The 26,944-nt window shown below is 41.5% G+C and overlaps 1 protein-coding gene and 1 long non-coding RNA gene across 2 annotated transcripts in view; one reads left to right on the plus strand and one right to left on the minus strand.

The window, feature by feature from the left end:
• Positions 1 to 20,204: 20,204 nt before the first annotated feature.
• On the minus strand, positions 20,205 to 22,343 carry LOC309370514. Its single transcript, XR_014168593.1, has 2 exons — positions 22,203 to 22,343; positions 20,205 to 20,558 (listed from the first exon to the last, which is right to left on the minus strand). It is a non-coding gene; the product is annotated as an uncharacterized lncRNA (long non-coding RNA).
• The window catches only part of FBXW4 (F-box and WD repeat domain containing 4), a 72,723-nt gene continuing 67,446 nt past the window's right edge, over positions 21,668 to 26,944 (plus strand). Inside the window, exon 1 of the mRNA XM_081912341.1 lies at positions 21,668 to 22,336. Within this exon, the coding sequence (XP_081768467.1) occupies positions 22,113 to 22,336 (224 nt within the window). The 5' untranslated portion in view covers positions 21,668 to 22,112. The remainder of the gene's footprint in view (positions 22,337 to 26,944) is intronic.

Here is a 26,944-nt window from a genome sequence, read left to right on the forward strand (position 1 = left end):
TCACTTGGCACCCAGGGGGCCTTTGTCCTCAGCCTTGCCAATCTATAGAAATATATATGATTATTTATTACATTCATATCCCAACTTTTATCCAAGGAGCTCAAGAGAGGATGCATGGTCCTTCCTCAGTCTGTCGTCACAATAGTCCTTTGAGGTAGCTTAGGCTGAGTGTTAGTGACTGGTCAAAGGTCGTCCAGAGAGCTTTATGGCTATGTGTGCATTTAAGCCCAGATCTCCCAAGTCCTAGTCTAATTACTGTACTACACCCACCAGGTTATGTTTATACTTATTTTCCAGAAGCTAACACTGCTCCTTGCTTGCCCATCAGAAGTCGTTTTGCTGTTTGCTTGGAAGATACAAGCATCATAATATGAAGTCTAACCCCTGTTCCCACGCCTGCTAGAATAACTTCCATAACATTGCTCTTTGCAGAGGTGAGACTTATGTGCAACACTTGTGCACTATGCACATTAAACAGCTTCACTTTCTCTCTTAGTGAGAAGAATAGTCCACCACCATAAATAATTCCTCCCTGGATGTTGAGTTCTAGATTTGCTTTCTACATGAATAATATTATAATAATAATATAATATAATATAATGTAATATGTGTGTGAATCTTTTTCTTCCTCCATTGGGAGCATTCCATCGGATGCACTTCCATATGTAGTCCGAAGTGGTACAGGTGAAAAACCACCTTGGTGAGAACTAGGCACAAGCCCTTGAAGAATTATCATTACTTTCTTATTGTGTTATGCGACTGCAGAGATCCAGGGGTCTCCTTCACAAATGGCTCCCCCCCCCCACATGCCTTAGGCATGCTATTTCAGTGCACTAGAGATCAACAAAGCACAGATTTCCTTAAGCCAAACTCATCCTGGGTTTTTCTGTTTGCTGCATGATAGATGTGGGGAACTGTTGGCCATGCCTGGGCTGCACAGTGTACATGGAGGAAGAGGGAATGCTGATTCAGAAAGTACCCATTGCACCTCACTTCTGTGCACACATATCCACTGATACTGCTTTTTTGTTCTTCTGGCTGTGTGTTAGAAGCAAGAATGGGAAAGCGCCTAATGGGGATTGTGAGAATCCCAGATGGCAAACAGTAGAGAGGTATCAGGTGGATTTATCCTTACGAGTGATGGGGTTATAAACACAGCTGAGTCAGCGGTGGGAATGGAAGCCTAACTCAGTAGATAACCTGCGAGGAAAATGCAAGAGACCAAGCACATATGTAGTTTGTGTTCCTTGCCAGCAGAGGGAGCACTGCATCATTGACAAACACTCATTACCAACAGTGAAGCTGGTGACAAACTTGGGATGCAAAAGCTGGCAATTCTAGAGATAGACCCTCAGTAGAAGACAACTGTAAAACCCTTTAGTTCTGTGCTGGGGACTCTTCAGGTGGAGGCAGAAGGGGTGCAAGAGAGAAGAACCACGACGAAGGAACACTGAGAGCATGGAACCACAATCAATAGCACAGAAAGCCAATCCATCAACAGTTCACGCGTATGTGGCTTAAAATAACCTAAAGTGCCCCAGCTCTTCAGAGACCTCCAAGAAGCCATCAAGTTCAAAGATTAATGGGTCAAAAAGAATGAAAAGAAAAAGGCACAAGCAAACATAGGGGAAAAGGGAAAACATTACCTAAGTAATAATGGAACAAATTAATTATTGTTTTAGGATACTTTCTTTGAACAGGTTTTTTTTAATTAAGGCATTATATCTCACCTCTTAGCCAAAAAGGCTCTCAGAACTGCTTACAAAAGCCATTCAGTGCTACAAATGATTTGCAGTTCCCCCCATCCCATTTTTCAATCACTGATATAATAGTTTATTTCAGTGCCCAGAATAATGAGATAGAAACCAGGGCTGTTAGAAACCAATCTTCCCTTCAACTCTGCCTCCCCCTACTTTCCCAATATCTCCTCAATTTTATCTTTATCATATCCACCCCATAGTTCTGCAATCGTTTTTTATTAGGGGTGGGTGAAAAAGTTTGGATTTATAAAAGGTCAATTCCTGGCCCATCTTGCTATGGTTTTTTCCAGACCAGGTGTGTGCCTGTGTGTGTGTGTAGAGGGGGTTTAATTTGCAAATGGGAGATATCACAACAGGTGGCTGGCAACATCTTTTTTGTTTGTTTGTTTTACTTCTTGGATTTCCCCTAAGAAGAATATCTAGACTGAAGGGGGGGAGGGCAGGACTATGGACTAGCGTTTAGTTGTCAATGACATCATGTGGCTGCTGCAAAAAGGTTGTGTGCATGATAAATACCCTAAGAGTGTTTCCTGACCTGATTATTGAGCATCTTGATTTGTCTGCAGGGAGTTTAGAAAACATTGGCTATTTGCCAATGACTGAATGGGCAATCATTCTGTTTTGTTTGTTTTTAACGATGTTGCATCCAAACAAGTTGCACCCCACTCCCAGTGCATTTCTCTGTCACTTCCCTTATTACAAAAAGCATGATCTTTGGGGGAAATGGGTTTGTTGTGCAGGAGCTCACTTGCAAATGTGCAACCTGAATTTGCCAGCATATGACTGAATCCCACTCAAAAATTGTGGCAGCCTGGAAGCGCTGAGTCAAACTTAAACTCAATTTTAAAATGATAAATGAAACAGACAGACAGACAGGTGTGCGTGTTGGCTACCTGGATACTCAGGCTTGCCTCCAGTGTCTTAAGCCAGGTGTTCGCTTTGTCTCTTCAGCCACGAACCTAGAAAATTTCTCTTCCCATTGCAAACTAATAGGGCACAGTTCTGGAGTGGCTTCATTTCAGAGATCATATTTCAATCTATTTTGCCTTTTCTCCCCCTCTTCCCCTCCATAAAACAAGCACAGGGGTTGATCAAATTTCAAATGAAGAATTTCTGTTGTAAAATGACACACCAAGTTTCGTTATGATATCCCAGTGCTTAAGGGAAATATTGCATTACTGTGTGTTTTACATATTTCCTGGCCTTCTTGAAAATGGACACAGAGCTTGTACTTGATCATGACATTAACATGCCCATCAAATTTCATTCCTGTGTCTCAATCTTTGAAGCAATATATTTTGCATTACTCACTACACATTGATGTTTAAACTGGAAACATGTGTCTGAGTAACCAGATTATTGGGGATGTTATTGATGTGATATCTCCCGCACCCCATGTTTTTGATATTTTTCTTGGAAATTGTATGATATGATATGTTGTTACAACTTGGCCTTCACTGACTTTAAAATTTAGCATAACAAGATGTGTATACACGCATAGAGGGCAGTTCTGCCATTTGTCACACTGGTGGTATCTGTATGGGAACAAAGGAAGCTGTCTTATATTGCATCAGACCATTGGTCCGCTAGCTCAGTCTCCAGTTACTGGTGGTGACTATTCACAGTTTCAGCCCAGAAATTTTTCCCAGCCCTACCTGGATATGCTGGGGCTTGAACGTGGGACCTTCTGCATGCAAAGTGGATGTTCTTCCCATGAGCTACAACTCTTCTCCTTGTGTTCATTCACCCTCTGAATGAGTTTCAATGAAGAGATCCAATGTTTGGATGTTCATAATGTTTCTATTAATGTTTACCTGCCATGAGCAAGCTCTAGCCAGTAGGCATGGATACAGAGGCAGTTTAAATGGAGATTGCTGGATCTCTGCATAATCCCGACTATTTGATCCTGAAAGGTACAGCCAGATACCTTCTGCTTCTGAGAGGCTGCAGTGGAGGCTACATCAGAGTTTTCTGAGAAGAAGAGACATCTCCTTATGACCAAGCTCAGCCATCTCTGAAATGGGGAGAGCATAGGCTTTGGAACCTGTGGCCTTCCAATTGTGGTTGGCTACAACTCCCATCCTCCTTGACCATTGACTCTGCTGGCTAGGGCATCCAACATCTGGAGGATCACAGGCTCCCCATCCCTATGCAAGAGTCTAGGACCATGCAGCAATTTGGGGAGGACAAGACCAGTCTGTGTCTGAAACAAGCAAATGTTGACAGTCTTTGGGTAGCCTAGATATAAATACTGGAAAAGTAGGGCTGTCCCCCGATTTAAGTTTTTAATTTTTAATTTTTAAATCAAGTACTTTCCTTTAATTAACAGTCAAGATCAGCATCCTCATGTCTAAATACAAATTATATTTTGATAGTTTGTAGAGACAATGTTTCCTTTTTGTATACATAGTACAAAGAAATCACTTGTTATCTGGAAGATAACTTAGCCAGTTTACTTTGATCCAGATATCTTTTGTGGGTCCAAAATGTACAGGTGGAATTCCTGTATTCATTAAGGGAAGCAGCAGCTCTACACATGCCAAAGAATGCATGTGGAAAGCTGCCCCTCCATAGAAGTGAATGGTGAAGCCTTTTGGGTGGAAAATATTGTGACCACATCAAAGAGCTCTTTGCAGTGGGCTGCTGGATCAAGATCATGACATTTGTATTTTTAGTTAAAGCATGGTGTTTTCTATCAGACAATAATCACCAAACTTCCTTTACAGAATACAAACTTTTCAAAAAATAGCCTGAAGTTAATGAATTAATAGAACCATTTGCTGGTGAATTGTGTAATGCTTTCAGTCATTATTATGAGGGTGTGAAACTCAGCCAGGCAGTATGGAAAGCAGCAGACGGATGATTTCCCAACCTGACTTTTGAAAGGGAGGTTCAGTTTCTTCAAGATAAGATGAGCTGAAGTGAGCTGGGATGCCTCGCTAAACCCCTTGAGTCCATCACTGTGATAACAGCTGTTGTGCTGGAAATCCAATGCCAATGAAAGAGTTAAATGCTGGCCGATGGGCAATATCAGTGACATGCCTCTGAATTGAGCATGCTCCCGGAGTGAGACTGTGGACTGGTGTTCCTCAATGAATAGGGGCCACTCCAAGGGAGTTTTCTCTTGAATAGAATGGGGTCAGGGAGCCGCTTTGGGGAACAATGGTTACCACCGGCAAGCTGAATTTCTTACAATCACACACCATACCCCCTGATCAAATAGCTCCTTTGTCAGCCTGATATAAAAACATGTCATACAATGATGATCTGGAAGAATGACATGGGCTCGCCTTTCATGGAGATCAGAAGGGCTTGTTGTGCACAAAAGGGAGCCCCCGTCAGAGTCAAGAAAGGGGGAAAAGAAACGGAGAATAAAAGGGGAGCGAATGGAAACAAACAGTAACAGCAACTGCAACAACAACAACAGAAGAAGAAGAAGGGAGCGAGCTGGGAAAGCCGGGCCTGGTTTTTGCTTGCAAGGTGCTCTGGAGGATTGGGGGGGGGGGAGCAAGCAGCAAAATCCCACCAAAACTGCTGTGATGTAAACAGGGGATTCCAATTGCCCTGTCACTGGGATCCCATTGTCATTCTGCACTGGGACAGAAGGAATTGCTAGATGGGAAAAGGTCAGCAGCAGCCCCCCATCCAAAAAGCAACCCCACCCTGCTCACAACCTTATTTTTAAACTCTGGATGTTCCCACCTCTAAGAATAATCAGCATTCAGAGAGCAATGATAAAGAAAATACAAGGAAGTGGAGATAGTCATATAAAGAAGACTGGGCGAAAATATTCCAATATTTCAAAGGCTGATATTCCATAGAAGTGGGAGAGGTTAAACATTAGGAAAAACTGCTGAATGGAAATGCTTAGATATATTTTGGGGATCTAGGGTACCTATTGACAGGATGGGGTTTGGACTATATGAGCCTACTGCTTGCAGGTGTCTGCTCTCTCTACAGAATTATGTAAGGAGCTTTGTGTCTGTTTGTAACTCTGTTTGGTGGAGTCCCACTTCTTCCTGCACCCACACTTTTGTGCACGCCATACACTGAAAGCACATTTCCTGCTCCCAAAGCTTCCTGGGAATTGTAGCTTACACCTCATAGAGATACAATCCCCAGCCCCATCATCCAACTAGTTTCCAGGATTCTTTGGGGAGGTGTGCTTTGGATGTGCTTCAAATGGATGTTAGAGCGGTTCATGTTTCCCATAAGGCAGGTGGCTGCTCCTCTTTTGTGGAACAGCATCCCTGGTGAGATAAGACAGCCACCCACTATTTATAGTATGTAGAAACAATAGAAGATATTTTTTATTTCAACAAGCTTTTCTAGCAGGATGAAAAGAGAGAGAGAGAGAGATAAAGAGAGAGATATCTTCACTAAACAGGTAAGACACACACACACACACGCCTTGGATGCTTATTTGTATTATTTAAAAACCTGCCTTTAGTTGTTTTCTGTATTGTTTTAATACTTATTTTTAGTTGTTTTTATTGTAAATCCCATTGGAATTGCAATTCAATAACAATGGCAACAATAGTAATTCACATTTCTTACATGCTTTCCCTTCTACATCCTAACCTCATAGACAACCTAATGTATTCTGGCCCCTGAAACAGATTACCCCAGTGGTTCCCTTCTGTTTCCCCTTTCCACTCCAGCTTAGTGGTAAAACTTTGATCATAAACCAATAATTGACCATTTGTTGCCTTTTAATGGTACAAAGAAGGATATTGGAAAATAGGATCTTGACAAGCTGGAATGTTTTCAAAAGAGGACGACCAAGATAATAAAAGGGTCTGGAAACCATCCTTCTGAGAAACGGTTGAGTATGGGGTATGTTTAACCTGGAAAAGAGGAGACTGAGAGTGGATATGTTAGCCACCTTCAAATATCTAAAGGGCTGCCACATGGAGGAAGGAGCAAACTTGTTTTCTCCTGCTCTGGAGGTAGGACCTTAATGAATGGCTTCAAGTTACAGGAAAGAAGATTCTGACTAAATATAAGGGAAAAAATCCTGATAGTAAGAGCTTTTCAACAGTGGAAAGGACTCCCTCAGGAAACAGTGGACTCCCGGGAGCTGAGCTGACAGTGCCAGTGGCCGGATCTTTGCTGCTCAGGGATGTTTTTTTGTGGAGGGCTGTGGCAGCTGCGGAAGGAGAAGGGAGCAAAGTGCTGGAAGCTGGGATGGAGTCGGGACCAGTGGTTGGTGCTCCTGGCATGGAACTGAACTGGATTGATTTGTAAAACTTTCCTTCCTCAGAGGTTTTGAAGCGGAAGTTGGATTGCCATCTGTCATGGATGCTTTAGCTAAGATTCATGCGTTACAGGGAGTTGAACTAGATGACTCTGAGGGCACTTCCAACTTTACAATTCTATGATTCAAAAATCTGCTGGCATAGATAATTTGTTTCACCCTGTGCAATGATAGTAGGGTCAGCCCTACTTAACCCCACCGATAAAAAGGCAGATCATTTGCATTTACTCAAAATCTTCTTTTTGCACAACATTGATTGTAGGTCATAATCTACAATCTTAGCATGTGCAGTTGCCCTGAGGCTAGACTACTGGAATGTGCCTTTTGTGGGACTGTTCTTGATGGTTGTTCTGCAATTGTCTGTTTTAAAATACGAGTACCTTGGAGCATATTAGGGGAGGGACTGTAGCTCAGTGACAGACCACATACTTTTTCTGCCAAAGGTCCCAGGTTCAATTCCTGGCATCTTCAGTTTAAGAGGATTACAGCAGATTATATGACACCTGCTTGAGAACTTGCAGAACTTGAGAACTGCTGCCAGTCAGAGTAGATGGGGCAAATGGTCTGCTGTAGCATAAGACAGCTTCCTATGTTGTTCCAGCATCAGGGTCGGTGTCCTATTGTCTTCAAAGCACAACTGAGTGCTTTAAAAAATCATTAGCAGCTTGGGCCCAACATAGCTATGGGTGCTGTTTCCTCCTTTACAAAATTTCTAATGTTGATCAAGGGAAGCAGAGCCAAGGTGGCTTTTACAAGGATAAGTCCTTTCCAGCTAATCTTTTAGAATTCTTTGAGTGTCAAGCAGGCATATAGATAGGGGTGATACAGTCAACATTGTGTACATAGACTTTCAAAAAGCTTTCAATAAAGCTTCACCAAGACCCCTGAGTAAACTTAGCAGTCATGGGATAAGAGGATAGGTCCTCTTATGGATCAGTAAATGGTTAAAGAACAGGAAGCAGAGAACAGGAATAAATGGACAGTTCTCACAATGGAGGGATGGTAAGAAGTGGAATTCCCTGCGGATTGGGATAGGGACCTGTACTTTTAATTTGTTCATAATGACCTGGAGGGGGGGGAGAGCAGTGAGGTGGGCAAGTTTGCTGAGGACAGCCAATTGTCCGGCATGGCAAAAACAGAAAGGGATTGTAAAGGCCTCAAAAAGGATTCATTTAGTTAACAAAATTTATACACCACTTGATTCCATTAAAACCCCTCCAAATTGGGTGTATGGGCATTAAAATGGCAAATTGATTTAGTGCAAGCAAGTGATGCACGTTGTGGCAAAAGCCCCTAACACCACATATACGTGAATAGATTCATAGAATTATAGACCTGTAGAGTTTGAAGGGACCATGAGGGCCATCTAGTGTAGCTCCCTACAATGCAGGACTCTTTTTGCCCAGCGTGCCACGAATCTGAGATTAAGAGTCTCCTGCTCTACCAACTGAGCTGTAGGATCTAAACTTAAGGCAACTGACCAGGAAAGAGATACTGTACTGGGGTCATTATGGATGGCTTGATGATGATGTTGCCCCAGCTGTCAAAGAGTGAATTCCATCTCAGGGCTCATTTTTGGATTTTTTGTGTGTGCGTGCGGGGGGGAGGATCCTGCCAATATCATATTGCCACTATACAAATCTATGGCATGACTGCATTTGGACTAGGTACAGTTCTGTTTTCTGTACTACCAAAGGCATCTTGCAGAGCTGGAAAAGGTTTGAAAAAGGACAACCAAAATGATCGCAGAGATGGAGAAAAGTGCCCAGTGAGGAAAGCTTAATAGTGATTATTATAACTTCTATAAAATTATGCTTAACCTGAAACTGTTCTTAACCTGAAGCACCACTTTAGCTAATGGGGCCTCCTGCTGCCGCCGCGCTGCCGGAGCCCGATTTCTGTTCATATCCTGAAGCAAAGTTCTTAATCTGAAGCAATATTTCTGGCTTAGTGGAGTATGTAACCTGAAGCGTATGTAACCCGAGGTACCACTGTACTCGTACTAACTCACTTTGGGTTTTCTTGGGCAAGACAAAGCAACTAACAAATTTAATAAATAAATTAAATAAATAAATAGTATTAGAACCCAGTAAAGCTGCATTTTGGGAGATTCAAGACAGATAGATGAAAGCACTTCTCCACACAGCACTTAGTTAAACTACGGAATGTGTTACCGCAAGATAACACAACCCCCTTACTGCCTGATATGCGTGAGTTGAATTCCTCTGTAAATCCAGAAGAATTTAACCATTATAATTAGAGGTGTCTTTTGGAGTCTATGGTTATTAAACTTTTGGGAGGCTGGGGATATAGCGCTTGTTATATAACTGGATTGTAACTGGGTATATTATTTATTATAAGTAACGCAACTAATAAATAATTAGTTGTGTACTTTTAAAATTACAGGCCTAAAACCTTTCTGACATACTAGAAATAGAAAATAAGGCTGCACAAAAAATCAACACTATCTTTTTCCTGTGCCTGCACAAGTTATTTATCAGAAGGATAAAGTGATTCTGCACATTGTACCTGCCTAGTCTGACTTGTAACAACCCTTTTGCATTGTATCCACCATGCTAAAGAGAGAAGCTAGTATCACAGGTGTCAGGCTGCTAAGTTGTATGTGGCTGAAGGCACACATCAGCATTTCCAGGCACTTCCACACTAGACATTAGTGATTGCTATGCTTTGTTCACTCACTTTTTCTGGGGAAATCTACACAAGACTGTCATCTGATCACTGTCATCATAGATTTTCCCTGTTGGTCTTCCATCTTTTCTCAAACCACAGGAAGTCTGGCTTTTTTCAGCAGAATGGAAGTGTAGCATAATCGCCATACATGTAGATGCTTGAAGCACCATTCTTCCATCTTCTTAAAAAGGCAGAGCCTCTGTAACTTCCATTGGTACCCAAGAAAAACTCACTAAAAACGTTTAAAAAACCACCTTTGTGGTGGGGGCCATTTTATGACCCCCTATTAAATCAATCTTTTAATTTCCCCCTACATTTAAAAACAAAAATGTATTCTAGTTTTATAGCTCTATAATGATGTTGTTGTATAGCAATTATGGTGTTATAGCACTACACCTATGTCTCAGTAAAGTTTGAATTATAGCTACAAAGGCATTCTGGCACTAATTAAAAGACTGATAAAAAATTAATGGGGTTATAAAAGGATACCTACTACAAGGGTTATAGTGAATGTATTCAAATATACAAAACACCCATTGCATATCCATTGGTTTGGACATTACAAAGCAGGATGCACACAAAGAAAAAACATAATATTCCTGATAGGATGGAAAGTAAATTGCAATTATGCTTGTAGTTTGCAATAAATGGATAGCTCTACAAGCCAGTACCACTGTTCTGGAAACAGGTCATCTCCACAGGTAGGATGATAAGTTGAGAAGCACCTGCCCACCTCCCTTCCTCCTTTTTCTTTCTTTCTTTATTTTTGGATTTGTGCAACTTCACCAAAAACATTTAGACAAAATGAGGTGCCGCACAACTGTGCATTTTTTGATGTATTTACTAAGTGCAAAATGTCTGTGCATGAAATTATAGCCAGGGATAGCTCTGTTGATCCAGTCATCCCAATGGTGTTTACATACAGGTCATGCTCTAAGTGTTGCAGATTTGTTCCACTTTTGTTCTGACACCACACCAACAGGAGCAAGTTCACTTGCAATGCACAGCCTGCCATTTTCTTTCAAGGAACAGATTGCTCTGCAATGAGCCAAATCTTCAAATTTTTCTGCCACATTCAAGTTTCTCTACAACTCCTGACATAACAGCAAGAAACTTGTATCAACATAAATAAAAGTGGTACAAAGTGGAAGCATTTTTTAAACATTAGTGCCTGGCACAAACTTTATTTCAGATAATGGTGTTAACCATGGACGTAATAAATGTGGGTTTAAATTTTTGCAGACTTAAGCTGCTAGTCAAATCCAATGTCATCCAATTCAACAGAGAATGTTATATTGCCCCTAGTAAGCCCAAAATATTAGCTGTGCAATGGTATCCCTAGTGCTTCTTTTTCTAGGGGTATGCAGGGGTATGTATACCCCTAAACATTTTGTGAATTGTCATACTTTTGTCCATTTACTGTATTTATTTTTCCCAACTTGAACTATAAAATGGTGGTTTTCTTGAGTTAAAATGAGAGATCTCCTAAACATTTTTTTAGGAAAAAAGCACTGGGTATCCCAAACATCTTTACTCAGAAGTAAGTCTCATTGACTGCAGTGTTAGACATCAACTCTGATGAAAGATAAGTACATACATGTATACACACAAACATACACACACAATTGCATGCTTATTTTTTAGTAACTCTGCATGTAATTTTCTAGTAACTCTGCTCTGCGGTTCTATACCACAGTGGATGCCTGGTGTCATGTATTATATTGATACAAAAGCACTCAGATACCATGGTGATGAGTGTATTAGAAATCCTTAAAACAGATGCATTCTGATTCTGCAAGCTGCGCTCCCCCTTGCTCTCTGGGCATTTTGAACTGACGAGGCACTTGAGCCCCATGAAAAAGACCTGTGTTTTTACAAGAAACAGAAGCTGCTGGACACTTCATTGCTATGGGGATGTAACTAAACTGGGCTTGTTTAAGGCAGAGGGCACAAACTAAGAGGAACAAAAAAAGAAAAAAAGAAAGGGGGGAAAGCACAAGGGAGGGGGGTAGATGGAGGGAGCTGCATTGATTTCAGTCTGTTCAGGTCTAGCTGGAAAACACAATGCAACGAAACGGTCCCTTGGTCGGCGAGTCTCTTTAGTGAGGTTTTTCCCAGGGTTTGAAGTGGAGTGGGGAGGGATGGTGCAAGGGAGAGGAGGCAGAGAGATGAGAGGCATACCTTGGAAGGGTGTAAAGCAGACTCTTTCTTCTGAAAAGGGAGGGCAAATGTTTATGTCAGTGCAGCAAGCCTTAAAGGGGCAGCCTCAGGTTGTAAATCTGCAGAATCAGGTAGACCAAGGTTCTATCACCTAACAACAAATTTGTATTCCACTATTAACAGTTGATTTGGAGCTCTTGTGCAACAAACCCATTCCCTCCCCCAAACCAGACTTTGGGGTCACTTTCCAGATGGCCTACTTCTTGAGCATTCATTCTGATATTTCTTTGGAGATATTGAATGATGTCAGCTATTTATTGAACATTCACTCCAATTTGTTTGCAGGGAGGTTAGACACTGCATCAAGTAAATGTTACCCCACACTTCCCAGTGCATTTCCCTGCCACTTTCCTTATTGCAAACAATCTGAAATTGGAGAAAGCAAGTGAGCTGGGAAAGAGATCCAAATCACCTCAAATTGCACAACCTGAATTTGCAGATATGCGAATGAATCTCACTCCAAAACAGTCTGGGAACACCTTTTGTGATTAGGAAGGTGAAGCAAAAATGCTCTGGAAAGTGCAGGATAGCATTTGTGGCCAGCATGACTAAACTGCTTCTGGCACAACGGAACACCTTGATGGAAGCCAGAGCGCACGAAAACGCAGGACTATACTAACTGAATATATATATATATATATATGTGTGTGTGTGTGTGTGTGTATATATGTGTGTGTGTGTGTGTGTTAGATTTGATTTTTGTAAAATGACTGTGGGCACAACACTGGATGGGAAACAGAGCATTTTTTGGGGGGGTGTATTATTTATTTGGGTTGTTGTATTTTCTTTGCATTATTTATTTCCTTGAGGCTGTGCTTCTGCTTCCAGCAGGGAAGCACACCTTTCCCTTGATTTTATTTATTTATTTATATTTTTTACAACTGCCAATGCTGGATATAATGTTATTGGTGACGGATTGGTGCTATCACGAACACAGCGCTACAGGGGAAGTGCAGGGTTTCAGTCATCCAGAAAGGAGCCATGATTAGCAAGGGTTTTAGGATTAGCAACTCAGCTTTTCAGGAGAAGCCAGTCTCAGTTTCAGGAAATTCTGCTCCATTCTGTACCTTTAGTGCTCCCCACTACCACAGATTGCCTTGGCAAGGTAGCCATTCTGCTTTCCTCACTTATCCTCTCTGCTTGTCACTTTGATCCTATTCCTTCTTGGTTTTAGTTTCCTCTACCATTATCCCCATCACATCAACATCACATCTTTCTCCTTCAACTCCTTCCTTAAAATACACATTGCTAAAATTTTAGATGACCTTGCTATCAAATCCAAAGGTCTCTTCTCTGTCCTTGCCCTCCTTAACCACTCTGTTGGTGCTCTGATCAAGTTAACCATCTCGTCTTTCTTTGTGTTCCTCCAAGCCTTAGGTTTTCACAACTGTCATTAATTGAGTCTCCTCCAGTCCATCAGACTGCTCATTCACTGTGTGCATTTCTGTTTCTGAAGTTTCTTTAGGTTTTTTGACTATCCCACATTGTTGTTGTTGCTACTGCTGCCCAAGGCCAACCCAATACATTTTGCTGCCTGAGGCAGAGAAGACCATGTGCTCCAGTTCTCTATACAAAAGCTGAAAAGACTGGAAGTTCAATCTTACCTAAAAGCTAGCAATGTGAGTGCCCTCCACTGCACTTGAAAACAGCTTAGAGGGTGCAAGGTGGAGTGGGTGACACACACAGTCCTGTCTTCCACTAGTTGGAAGCAGCTGGAGGTTCAGAAGGAACAGTAAAAGCCCTCACTACTTCCCTCTTGCATAGGGGTCAGCAACCTTTTTCAGCCGTGGGCTGGTCCACCGTCCCTCAGGCCATGTGGTGGGCCGGACTATATTTTTTTGGGGGAAATGAACGAATTCCTATGCCCCACAAATAACCCAGAGCTGCATTTTAAACAAAAGCACACATTCTACTCATGTAAAAACACACTACTCATGTAAAAACACCATCTGCGCGCCAGACTGAGAAGGCGATTTGGCCGCATCCAGCCCCTGGGCCTTATCTGCTGGGTAGGTTGCCTACCCCTGCTCTAGCATCTGCTGCCTGAGGCAAATGCCTCATTTTGTCTCATGGTCTAGAGCAGGAGTTGTCAACCTGGTCCCTACCAGCCACCAGTGGGCGTTTCAGGATTCTAGGTGGGCAGTAGGGGGTTCTACGGCACAAGCTGAATCCTCCTTCCATCGAGCACTGGTAGAAGGTAAGGAAATTTTATCATCAAGAAAGATGCATTAGTGGGCAGTAGGTATAAAAATGTTGACTACCCCTGGTCTAGAGCCAGCCCTGCTACTTACCTTTGAAAAGGTAAGATTGCAACAGTGTTGTAGCTATTGTATTATATTTTATAATTTCGTCTCTTTTAGAAAGGCAGGTTAGAAATTTCAAATATAACTATATCTGTCTGTCTGTCTGTCTGTCTTGAATGGGAAGCTTTCTGGCAACATTGGCAAATGGAATTTACCGGTAATCAGAGGCAATGAAGGCCATTGATTATTGACAGCATGCTCCACACACATTGTGATAACTACCAAAGGCTACCTGATTGTGGAACAGGTGGTGCTCAGTTTCCATTCTGCCATAACTTTACTTAGATGGCATTCAAATATATTGCAAACCATTCTCTGCCATCATGAACACCAGCAAGCATAGGCCTCAGGTCCAGTCAGTGGCAGATCTGGTATCTGACCCATGTTGGACTCAGTGTAAGAATTCAGCCATGTTGAAGTGTTTTAGGAAAGAGACAGGCTATGTTTACTTGTGACATTAGAAAAAGAGAGCTGGATGGAGAAGTCAATGGAGAAGCCACCTTTTTATGTTTCTCTTCCAGTACAGAGATTTGAGGTAGCTGAGGGCTGAGGCTGGGCTGGGCAAGAGAGTTTAGTCAACCTCTTCCAGAATTTATAATCTGACATGCTGCACACACGTGCGTGTTCAAAAATTGTGTGAACTGCCCACCCATACACTGGACAGCAGACGTTAAAGCCATCAAGAATGTTTACAGTACTCCCAATCCCCAAGGAAAACATTCTTCATTTAGGGATGGGGGTTCTTTTCAGATCTAAACAAACAAACATAAAAATAGCATCTTCCATGGGAGATGTGATGCATTATACAGCATGGCTGTACAAAAGCTGCATAAATTTATTGAGGATTGTACCATCAACTCTTTGTGCCTGAAACCTGAAAAATCAGAGGTTGGCTTGAACAAATGTTAAAAATCAAGGCTACTTCAAAGTAGACTCCACGAGGGACCAAGAGGTATTCGGCCGCTCCTCAAGTAGAAATACTGACCCCACCAATATTACCCAACAATATAATGTTCAGCAAGAGATTGTTCTTATTTTAATAAATGTTTTATGAAAGTAAGCAGTATCATGGCTAAACCAGCCTCCCTTTATCACCACCTGGCATCCTTTCACAACTCATTTAGATGTGCTGTTATGGCTTCAATAATGTATATCCCACTTTGCATTATCAAAAGTAGCCTAAAGTATGCTCAAGTATCATGCCACCCAACAAGTATAGATTTTTTAAATAAAAAATATTGTTTATGTGTATCCTAGTAGTCTACTGATTATAAAGCATAGATCCTACCTATTTCCCCCCAGATTTTCTTTCTTTATGATTTAAAGCACAAACATATACTTGTCTATTCAGAAGGTAAGTCTCACTGAGTTCAATGGAGCATACCTTACTTCATACCAACCCTTTTACCATGAATGTATATAGGATTGCAGTCTTAGTTGTGTTGGTTCTAATCTTGTAAGCCACTCTCTAAAACCCAACTTTAAAAAGTAAATATTTTAGAAAACATTATTCTTGGTGTGGATGTGAAAGTTTACTCTTATACTATTAAAGTAAAAAGGTACTATAAAGAAGGATGTACATTTGTATATATTTTAGAAGTGGTGTGTACTGGATTCCTTCTGAGATGACATGCAGAGAACTGCATTATTATAAACTCTTCTGACTCCTGCCCTAACCTTCTAAATATAATTAATGGAAAAGAAAAGAAGAAGGCAGGCAGGTGACAAACACCTTGATCAGCAAAGGTGATATTGGAGAATACACAGTCACAGAGCCATTCTTTCCTGGGAAAGTACAGAAAATGCAAGCACTTAATCAATTCCTGTTTCTTAACATAGGCAGTTATAGATCAGTCCTGCAATGAACAAGACTGTTGCTTATAATTCTGTATCTGAAGGAGAAGCACCCAACAAAAGTAACCCACATGAGAAGCAGTGAAAGGGCTGTAGCTCTTGAAGGGGGGGGAGACCACAGTCTACGGACTGTTTCTTTGACTCTTGCCTTTGCAATAAATAAGAGGTAGGCTCAAGCACTCTTTCTGTGAAGCTCTAATTGTTCATGACAAAAGCTTTCGGCAACCCACTAAAAAAAAACACACCAACCAACCCCTCCGAACCCCCCCACCCCTAAAGAATGTTTCACTAAAATGGGCCCCAATTCTGCTACCAAAGGAGAACATGGGAGTTTTGCTATTGATTTTTAAAAAAGCAAGGTCAGGCTTCAAGTGTGAAAGGGGGAAAAAACCCTCTCCTAAAATAAATATCTTTGTAAGAGCCCACTAAAAAGACCCAGGATTCAAACACATTCCTTCTGGAGATCAAGGATGTCCGGCCTTTGAAGCCTGAAGGGTTGGGGCGTTTCTCAATCTGTGTGGCAGTCACACTGTGGCATTAGAAATTGTGCATTTGGAATTGTAAAGCATTTTAAATGGAATCTTTCAGAATTCCACAGCTGGCTGGTGAGTGACAGCCTGATATAGCCTGGGGCAGGGAGAGAGATGACATCGTTTGTATTAAAGTTAAAATGATCTCTTTGTGAAGAGATACTTAAGAACATTTTAGTAAACAGAGGCAATAAAATAAAAATCGATTAAATGGGATGAATTAAGGTTTGTGTGCTAATTAAGAAACCTGATCTACAAACAGATTAAACTGGAGTACTTGAACTTAAACCAATTGAATAATGCCAGGCAGCTTAGATAACTTAAATTAGCCTGTTTAGTACTCTGCCTAAACTGATTTGTGGACGGAAGCCAAAGTCACTCATATGTTTTTGCTCATATGCTTATTTGGGGTACTATTCAGAGTATATTGGGAGGCAAGACACATGAGGCCATTGTCCAATCAAGCCTACATCTTTAAGCTTTATCATACACCTATTTCCCTATCTTCTAAGAGGGGTGAACTGAATATCTCTTGCCCACTGCTATATGGACGTAGCTGGGGAAAGTATCTGAATAACTGGGAGATGTCAAATATCAGGATCAGTGGAGCTATACCATATTTTGGATGAACTGTTTGTGTAAGGGAAAGAGATAATGGTAGTATATTTTATTGTTCTAAATTCTGTTGTTATAAAAATATTTTAGATTACAAATTGTGTTTTTCACTGAATGGTCACAGCTCTATAGTATTTCATTATTTAATTAATTACACACATCACAAGTTAGTAAGAGGCCTATTTCTGCTCTAATAAATAAATGAATAGTTGGTGGACACCTTGGAAGAGAAGAACCAAGAAACTTTTTTTTAGCAGAAACAAATATTTTTTTTCTAATAAATACATATATGCAGAAGACCTATTTGCTCTGATTTGTCATGGGCTACTTTTGTGAAGTAAAACCCATGAACCATGATTTGGAGAAGACTGCACCCCGAATTCAATGAAAACTTTTTTATCCCCCTTAATCCCTTGATAATTTTTTGTGCTTCTCTTGTAGAAAAGCAATTTTGCTAATCACCTTTGTGCCGATGCCTGCATTCCTGACAATAGCGTGAACAACTTCCATCAAAGTCTTTGATGTGGGAAAGAGAGAGAGACACACACACATATAATCTGAAAACAATTCCATTCCTTGCCACTCAATAGAGAGCACTCTGCTTTAATAGAGAGCTGATTCTGTGGAAGTTTCTAATCCTTTCTGCCAAAGAAGAGAGAAAGAGACACAGCCAGGTAGCCCACCTTATTCAGGAGTTAAAATAACATGGTTTTGCTCTCAGAGAAAATCAAAACAACTCAAGATCAAAACCAGATTTCCCCAACCCTAACAGGACAGCCTCTCTACTCAGATAACTCTTGATCTAAGTGTGTAACAAGTAACTGGCTTTAATCCCTCAAAGTGATGGCGTTACAGATAAGTACCTTGCTAGTATCAGAGGTGTCTTGAATTTCAGAAATACACAAAAGTGTTAGCTAGAAAGAAAAACAAAACAGAAAAATCTCATCCGCATGACCTGTGTCTTTTGCTGAAAAGGTACAAAGCTCCAGCAACATAAAGAGGAAGCCTTTGAAAAAAGGGAGTGCAAATAAAAACAGCAGTCAGGTAATGAACAGGTAGTTCTTACGCCTGTTGCCTTTTGGTTATGTTAGAAGCTTTGTGAACCACTTTGTGTACAGCACTACACACATGTACATTACATGTGATGCAAAATATAATAAAAAAAAGCTGCTGTGTGAGCCTTTTGCATACATGCGCTCATAAATGTGGAGAAACTTATTTCTGGGAACCGTAATCTATGTATGCTCATATTAACACAGTACAGGCATTATATTTTGCATGGACAAAAAGGAATATCCCCCACATCCAAGTATCAAAGGTTGTGTTAATTGGAACACAAATGGAATCACACAAATGGAGGCTTTGCTTCTTACCCTAATCTGAATTGAGAAAGACAACCCAGCTACACACTAAGAAAAAGCTGGTCTGCTGCAAATACTGTATTCTCATTATTTGCTGTCAGTTTCAATGCTTTCCTTTAAGCACCAATCTTTACTGTGTGAAATATATGAAAATGCATTACCCTTCCACAGTGGGGCTTGTTATGACCACAAATCTCCTTGCAATGTAATGAAAGCCATCAAACCAGATAGATTATTATATTCAGAGAAGGACAGATGACAGGGGGTTGGTTTGAGGGTGAGGCAGTGAGAGAGGGTAGTGAGACAATGCATCAAGAGACACATTGCCACAAACTCCAGAAACTGTCTTTAGGAAATGAGGAAGCAAAATTGCAGGGAAGAGGCAGAGCGCCAGACTGCAGAAAGCATGTTTCCAGATTCCTTAGATGCAGCTTGTGACATCAGCAACCATAATAGTGCATGGAAGGCAAGGTATGTTAAAGCTTGAATTCCGATTTTGGCAACGATTTTCCTTATGTTGAATCAATGTTAAATCAATGTGTATGAACCAATTTGTTTCTGAGTATTGTTATAGACTAATAAAATTAGTATGTCCAACAAATTATATAAAACAACTTGAGTATCTCCCTCCTCATAGCTACAAGATTTACATCAGCTGAACAGATTTACATTTCCTTGGACATGCCTAACATCCTTTCTGCTATTATATGCTTAACTTTATATGCTTAACTTTGTATACAAACCTTTCTCGGACAGGTGACTGTTAATTTACTCCATGAGTATCATACAGATATTGTATTATTATTAATTTATATACTGCTTATATGCCAAACTGGTTTACTGTAGGTTGTGCAGGAATTTACAAGAAGATAATGGCATTTCTCACCAACTTTCCTCTCAGTGATCTCAATAAATTCTCTCTCACACTTTTGGAATTTGTGGCTGCTACAGAACAGGTTTGTTGATGTTCTTACCTGTGAAGATCTTATAATAACTGGAGTGGTAAATTACTTCTCATGCAAATGTATCTCCACCTGGTATTTGAATCTTTAATTACTCTGCTTCCATATACATATCCAAGTTAGCTGAGTGTTCATTAATGACCTAGGACCAAATTCAATGGATTCAAGTTACAAGAAAGGAGATTCAAACTAAACATCAGGAAGAACTTTTTGATAGTAAAAGTTATTGGACAGTGGAACAGACTCCCACGAGTGGTGGAGGACTCTTCTTCCTTGGAGGTTTTTAAGCAGAGGCTGGATGGCCATTTTTCATGTGTTGCAATTCCTGCATTGCAGGGGGCTGGACTAGGGATCCCTTGGGATCCCTTCCAACTCTACAATTCTATGATTTTATGCTGATGGCACCCTCCAGTTTTCTTAGCTCAATTTGATGTATCTTTAATAACTCTTATTCTTTCATATCACACTTTTCCAGAATTTATTATAAATATAACAATTTATTTCAAATTCAGAGGTGAAAGAAGAGGTTTAACTTGGTCCTTGGTACTAGGAGACTGTGCAACTATGGAAAGTGTTGAATCAAATGGTATGTTACTTAACTAGTTGCTCTATTTGATGTGAAGACTGAAAACCACACTTGTCTGTCTTAAGTTTGTTTTCAACTCTGCTTTATTGAAATAACATTGTCTGCAAGTTGTATTGCATTGAAGTCTACAATCATCATCAGGTCCAAAAGGATATTTAATACAGCCATTGCCATATACTACTGGAAACGTTGCAGCATATGGTTTAGCACCAGCTATTTTATTCCATTCAAAAACTGTAACAAAGACTGTATCCCAACCTTTTCTTCTCACATTCTGAACATCTTGTGCATCTTTGATGATCATCTGACACATGAAGAATGTTTTGTTTTTCAGCTAGAAATGGTGTAGCACGTAATAGATCCATTTCAAGGAAACGGTATGAAGAAAGTAGCTTTGCCAATATTTAGCTCCACTGACTCTGAAATAAAAAAGATGTCATTTGTATCGGGCATTTAAATTAATATTACAGTACAGCAATACAGCACTCCTGTTATCTGAATGCTTGTGACTGCCAAGGACTAGAAACAGACTTAGCTTCCCTGACAGTATTTTTGAATGTATCCTTTTTTTTCTCCCACAAAAGGAAATGGTTGTACTTGGTAATAAGTTGCACAGAGAATAAAACTTGCCTTGGTCCATATTGACAGAGATAGTGCAGAGGGAACAATGTATGTTTATTCACAAGGAACTTTGCAACATGTCCAACTTGCTGGATATTAATTATTTCCATTAGTTATTCCCTGCATCCTCCAGTATGTGAGTACAAAGGCTCAAGTGGAGTCTGCATGCTGGACAAGCAGGTGTCAATATCTACATATTCTGAGATCTTACAGGAATGGCCCGAAAGGCTCTGAAGACACATTTGTATCAAAATCAAGGTACATACTTTATTGTATCATTGCACTACTGTAGTTAGCTTGTGTGTCTATATGCTGTATTTCAGCAGGAAGCCAGTTAACAAACTGTGCTTACAAATCACATCTTCAGTGAGTTGGAGTTTGGCTGGTGGAAGCTAAGCAAGTCATGGGGACTGGATGAAGATATTCCTGCCCCCCCGCTCTGGTCTGTACAGCAACTTAAGGCAACTTGAAACGCTGGGGGGATGGGGATGGGGGAGAAGACAACCTCCTGGCGTTTTAAGCAGTGAATGTGTACATAACCAGCACCTCCAACCATAAAATAGGTGTAAATTCTACCACAGGCTTTAATTTACTATGACACAAACCACGTCCTATTTCGGCATGTACAGAATTTTCTTGATTCTGAAACAACAGCCTGGGCAATGCACATCTTCTCTAGGGGGAACTGATCCTGTAGGAATTTATAAGACACAGGTTGCAGTCATATATGCTTGAACACTTACCGGTACTTCAATGGGAAGTAAACAAGCACAGGATTGCACCACAGAGATAAAAAAAAGCTTAGCACTCATATAGAATTTCTGGCATGTTCAAAGCACATACACCGCCTCAGTTTTAATCATTATAACCCTGTGAAATATGTCAGTATGTTATTATCCCCCTATTGCAAAACGTGCTTGTGTGTCTAAAACATACTTGCCTACAACCCATGGAAAGGGAAGTGGCACGTTTCCCTAGCACATTCCTCTTTTATTGGCGTTTGGTCTGCAGACGTGGGTTTTGCCTGCAACTGTACTTTTCCAGAATTTGAGAAGTTTGCGGATCGTAACATGACGATATGTTTCCTGAGGAGAGAAACGTGTCCCCGCCGTGCCAAAAGGGAGTCCCTCTGTTTCTTTCCCCCCTTTCTCACCCTGAAACCATCGCGGATCCAATGAACGCACTACCGAGGGCCGGTCTCCCGAGGGCGGGACGTACCCATGTGACTGACCGACCAGGCGGGGAGGAACCGCCGCCCCCGACTAGCGGCGGCCTACCCGGGCCCAGCGGCGGCGGCGGCTCCGTTTCCGAGTCTGTCGCTGCCGGGCCCGGGCCGGCGAGGCCTCTGCTCCATGGGGAGGCCGGGCAGCCCCCCGCAGGCGGAGAGCCGCTGCCCGCTGTGGGCGCTGCCGGAGGAGCTGCTGCTGCTCATCTGCTCGTACCTGGACGCGCGGGCCTTGGGCCGCCTGGGCCAGACCTGCCGCCGCCTCTGCCGCTTCACTTGCCGGGATGCGCTGTGGAGGCGACTCGCCCGTTCCTGCCTCAACGCAGGCTTCAGCGCGCACGGCGCCGACCTGTAAGCGCCTGGGCTGGGGGAAAGCCGGCTGGGAAAACACGGGGCTTCGCGGCCTAGCTGGTTGCTAAGGGGCGCCCTTGTAACCAAGGCCACGCCCGCTCTGTCAGGGGAGGTGGGGGGTTCCTGAAGCGCCAGGGCCCGGCGAAGGAGGGAGGGAGGGAGGATGACCGCCGCGGATTCCCGCGGAGGAGTCCGGATGGCCTGGCGGAGGGGCGGAGATCTGGTTGGGGGCTCGTAATGGGCGCGAAGCAGCCTGGGATACACAGTCAATTCAGGGGCCGAACTGTGCTTCGTTTTGTTGTCCCGGGACGTACTGCCCTTAGGTACTTTATTAGACACGGTATGTTGTGTCCTGGACTCATTGATCTGTGCCATCCAATGTTAAATCCCACAATCTTGCAAGGGACCCAGGCTTTTAGGACATCTATTACTGTGACAGTGGATGCCAAGTTTTGGATAGCAGACACGGCGCCTGTTTTCAATACAATTTAACATTGGAGGCACGCTTTAGGCAACACTGAAAAAGATGTAGATCTGGGCTTGTCCCTTTCTACTCTACAATTGTGTGATTATATATGCATCCAGAATAAAGCGGGGGGGGGGGGCTTCCTTCTGGCAGTAAATCCCATTGACATCAGTCTCTCTTTGAACTCGGTTGCGTTGTCTGTTGGGTTGTACAGCCCTGGTTCTGAACAGAAGGCAACACTTTGAGACCCAGGGATGCCTAATAGCCCTTGGGTCTAGTTGCATTTCCATGTGACATCCCAAAGTGCCTTGAGTCTCAAGTAGGGCATTTCTTAATAATTTATAACCTGATACAGAAAGTGGAAGAAAAGTGAGTTTACTTCTTTGTCAGCAGGGACCTTTCAGTTTTAATATGCAGGAAATTTAAAGGTCGATTAAAGGTGTTGTGTATTCCTGTTGCCATGGTAGTAGTTGTGGGCCTCCTGTGATTACTCGGGATACTCTGTGCCCCTCAAGTGTAGCAAGGCTGGAATCACAACTGAATTAGATTGGTTCTTTTCTGACCTATGCTTAATTACTGATTAGTATGTTTAAGTTCTACTCAAACTCTACTTAAGGGATGGAGTTAATGCAAAATTACAATGTTAAAACAATGCACTTAATATACATCAGCACATAACTTACTGTGTTCCTGATTTGCTTTATCTTCCTTTACCCTGTCCTCCGGGTTTGCTTCTGAAGTGCACAAACTGGGAAGTGTATAATGTTGCACTTTCATGCGCATGGATCATTGCATTTGTAATTGTGTGGGAAACAAACTGCCAATATCATCAACATGTGGTGAGGAAAATTTCACTACTTCCCTGCCTCCTTTGTTTTCTGAAGAAATGTGTGACATAAATTGCCCCATGATGTAGCTGGATGCAACAGATGCAGCATAGCATCTAAATAGTTTACATTTCAGCTGGTAACTGTCCAGCTGAAATGTTCATGTAGATGCTATGCTATATATTTAATAAAACCCAGTTTACTAGTAGTGACAATTGAATCAATGGTATTTTGTGAAGGAGGCTATAGCTCCATACATCTCATATATGCAGACCCCTAGTTCAATCGTTGGCATCTCTAGCTACATCTGAAGTAGTAGGTTGGAGAGAAACTCCTTCTTGAGACATTGAAGAGCTGTTGACAGTCCATGTTGATCAGGCAACAGCTGGTCTGCTTGTTCTCGTTTGAGGGTTTCATTCACCTTTGGCCAACTCTTTGGGGACTAATGCCAGTGGTGGATGTGACCTAAAGCGAGAATGGTCATCTCAGACTCCCACACATGCACACTCTCCCTTGTACGTGCATACACAGGACAAACACACAGCTTTGTATCCTGGTTAAAGGATTAGTGGTAACTGGTGAATGCTGGTGTTGACATATCCCTTAATAGTAGTTAAGCGGAGAGAAAGTTGTCTTTCTTTGATTTCTTAACCATATTAAAACTATATACCGGTAAGCTCTTTTGGTATTTAAAAACTTATGTGGTATTTTATTTATTTATAATAAGTATTTCTGTACTGGCGTATCATAAAATATATCAAGGTGGTGTACACTATAAGACACAATTTAATATTCTCACTTAATATTAAAGATACAGATAATCATTCAGGTGACTTAGTAAAAAAAAACAAAAAACAGCTGCAAGGCCTGTCAGCACAAGAGCCTTCAAGAGATGCCTGAAAGTGAGAATGCCTGAAAGTGCCGAATCATTGCTGGAAGAATTTTCCACAGTATTGGACAGATGACACTAAATGCCCAACTCTAGCTGAGACCAGTTGGGCCTCTGTAACGTGGGGGACGATGAACACCATTCCTCCATATCAGACTTCCTCAACCCCGGCCCTCCAGATGTTTTTGGTCTACAACTCCCATGATCCCTAGCTAGCAGGACCAGTGGTCAGGAATGATGGGAATTGTAGTCTCAAAACATCTGGAGGGCTGAGGTTGAGAAAGCCTGCTCCAGATGATCTCACTTTTTCACCAGATGAACTCGTCTCTGGATCATAGAATCATAGAGTTGGAAGAGACCACAAGGGCCATCGAGTCCAACCCCCTGCCAAGCAGGAAACAATGGATGATTTTCATTAATTTGTTTTGGTGTTTTTCTTAGATAAATTTTTAATAAATCCAATCTTTCATTTGAGTGTATCTTATAAGGTTCATAGGAGCAGAACCTGAAGTGTTTAAAAAAATCTGATGCATTTGAATTAAAAACACCAAAATCTTCAGTTAATCATGAGCCAAGAACCATGAAATAATTATTAAAGTTGAAACAGATTCTACTGGGCCCGACTAACATTAGTTGGATGGCCCTGAACAGTTTAAAGATAGCTTTAGAACTTAATGCTCTTTCCAAAAAATCCCCTATTATGCTAATCTGTTTAAAAATGTTCCTGAATGGAAAACCAAGGAGACACATCAAGACCTGGGGTTGTGGGAGGTAGTAAAGGAAATTCCCTTTGCACTAGTGTCTTGGGCGATAGTACATTGAAATCGGCAGGGGTGAGGGCTGTAGGATTGTTGTATCTTTCAGCACCTGGGATCTGCTTGCTGTGCTATATTGTCCTTCCTTCTGAGGAAATGAATTTTTGTATTTTTTCATTAACTATAAGCTCTACATTGGATGCAGGAGGGGGTCAGGTATACAGCATAACAGGTGCAGTAGTTGGTAGGGTCTCTACTCTTATTTCTAAAGTGAAAGGCTGAACAATAATCTGAAATTTCAGTCAACTGAGGAAAGTGTACAAATGAAAGCATATATAAACCTCTCGAGGTAACTTTAAATGTTCACTAGCTTTTCTTAAAGACTTTTTTTGATTGCATTTTCCTATTGTATTGTGGACTCTTAAAATACCTCAATAGCATTATGAGTGTGACTGTGTGAAGAGGGATGGAAAAATGTTTAGAATTGGCCTCTTCCTGTATTTTGCTTCTTATCCCTGGGCATTATAAGGCTTCCTAGATTTGAGCACATTGTGTGATAGTAGTACTGGGGTTTTTTTTGCCTGTGGTCAGAGAGTGAACTGGTTATATGCTTCTTAGCTTGCAGTAGAAGACATGTACAGTAATACACTGTACAGCATACACTAGTCTTTGGACTTGGGTTTGATACCCCTGCCAGCGAACACTACCTATAACCACTTTCCTCCCACATAACAGATGCATATCATGGGGCAGATGGAGCTATGGGTGGGATAAGGTGGGCCCACAGTTACAATGAAGCAGACAACAACTTTGAATTTCTCAGATCTTGTGTGCGGGTGCAAGATGGTGACTAGGGGTTGGCAGTTGTGTATTAATTTTAGGTATAGTTATGTAGGTTTATATCTGTCTTGTTTAAGGACTTCAGAAAGGAACAAGTTTTGAAAATAAGTTGTGGTAGTCAGAGTCACAGCTACAGGTTTCAAATTTGTTTGTTTGTTTGTTTTAATATTGCTTTCAACATTAGTTTTGGACTTTTGAGCTAACACCTCTCCAAATCCGACCATATGGGATTATTTCCAGCTAATCTCTAATATTCTATATTCTTGGATGAGGTTCTTGAGTATGTAGTGGCACCTCAGCTCCAGGTGTTCTTGGATGAGGTGAATTATCTAGATCCATTTCAAACCAGCTTTAGGCTGCATTTGACAGGAAGCTGAGAGATGGCTGCTGTTCTAGATGGCTGCTATTCTAGATGGCTGCTACTAGGCCAACTTCTTTCCAGAGAAGATCCATGGGAGCCCCTTCTCTGCTGAATTTTAGCTGGCAGGCAATTACATACTTATTCTGACATGTAATCAATTACATATTTATTCAAATATACCTTTGGCCTCTATTATTATTTACTGGATTTCTTACCTGTCCTTCACCATAAGGTCACAGGGTGGGCAACAACAATATAAAAAGACAATATTAAAATCAGTTGAAACGATTTTGATTCAGAAGCATAAGGTGGGCCCTAATATGTGTGTATATATATCATGTGTCAAAAGTAATGGTAAAGACTTGTGTTTTCAGTATACAGTGGTACCTCGGGTTACATACGCTTCAGGTTACATACGCTTCAGGGTACAGACTCCACAAACCCAGAAATATTACCTCGGGTTAAGAACT

The sequence above is a fragment of the Podarcis melisellensis genome (assembly GCF_964234715.1).
Source record: "Podarcis melisellensis genome assembly, chromosome: 5".
Taxonomy (NCBI): Eukaryota; Metazoa; Chordata; class Lepidosauria; order Squamata; family Lacertidae; genus Podarcis; species Podarcis melisellensis.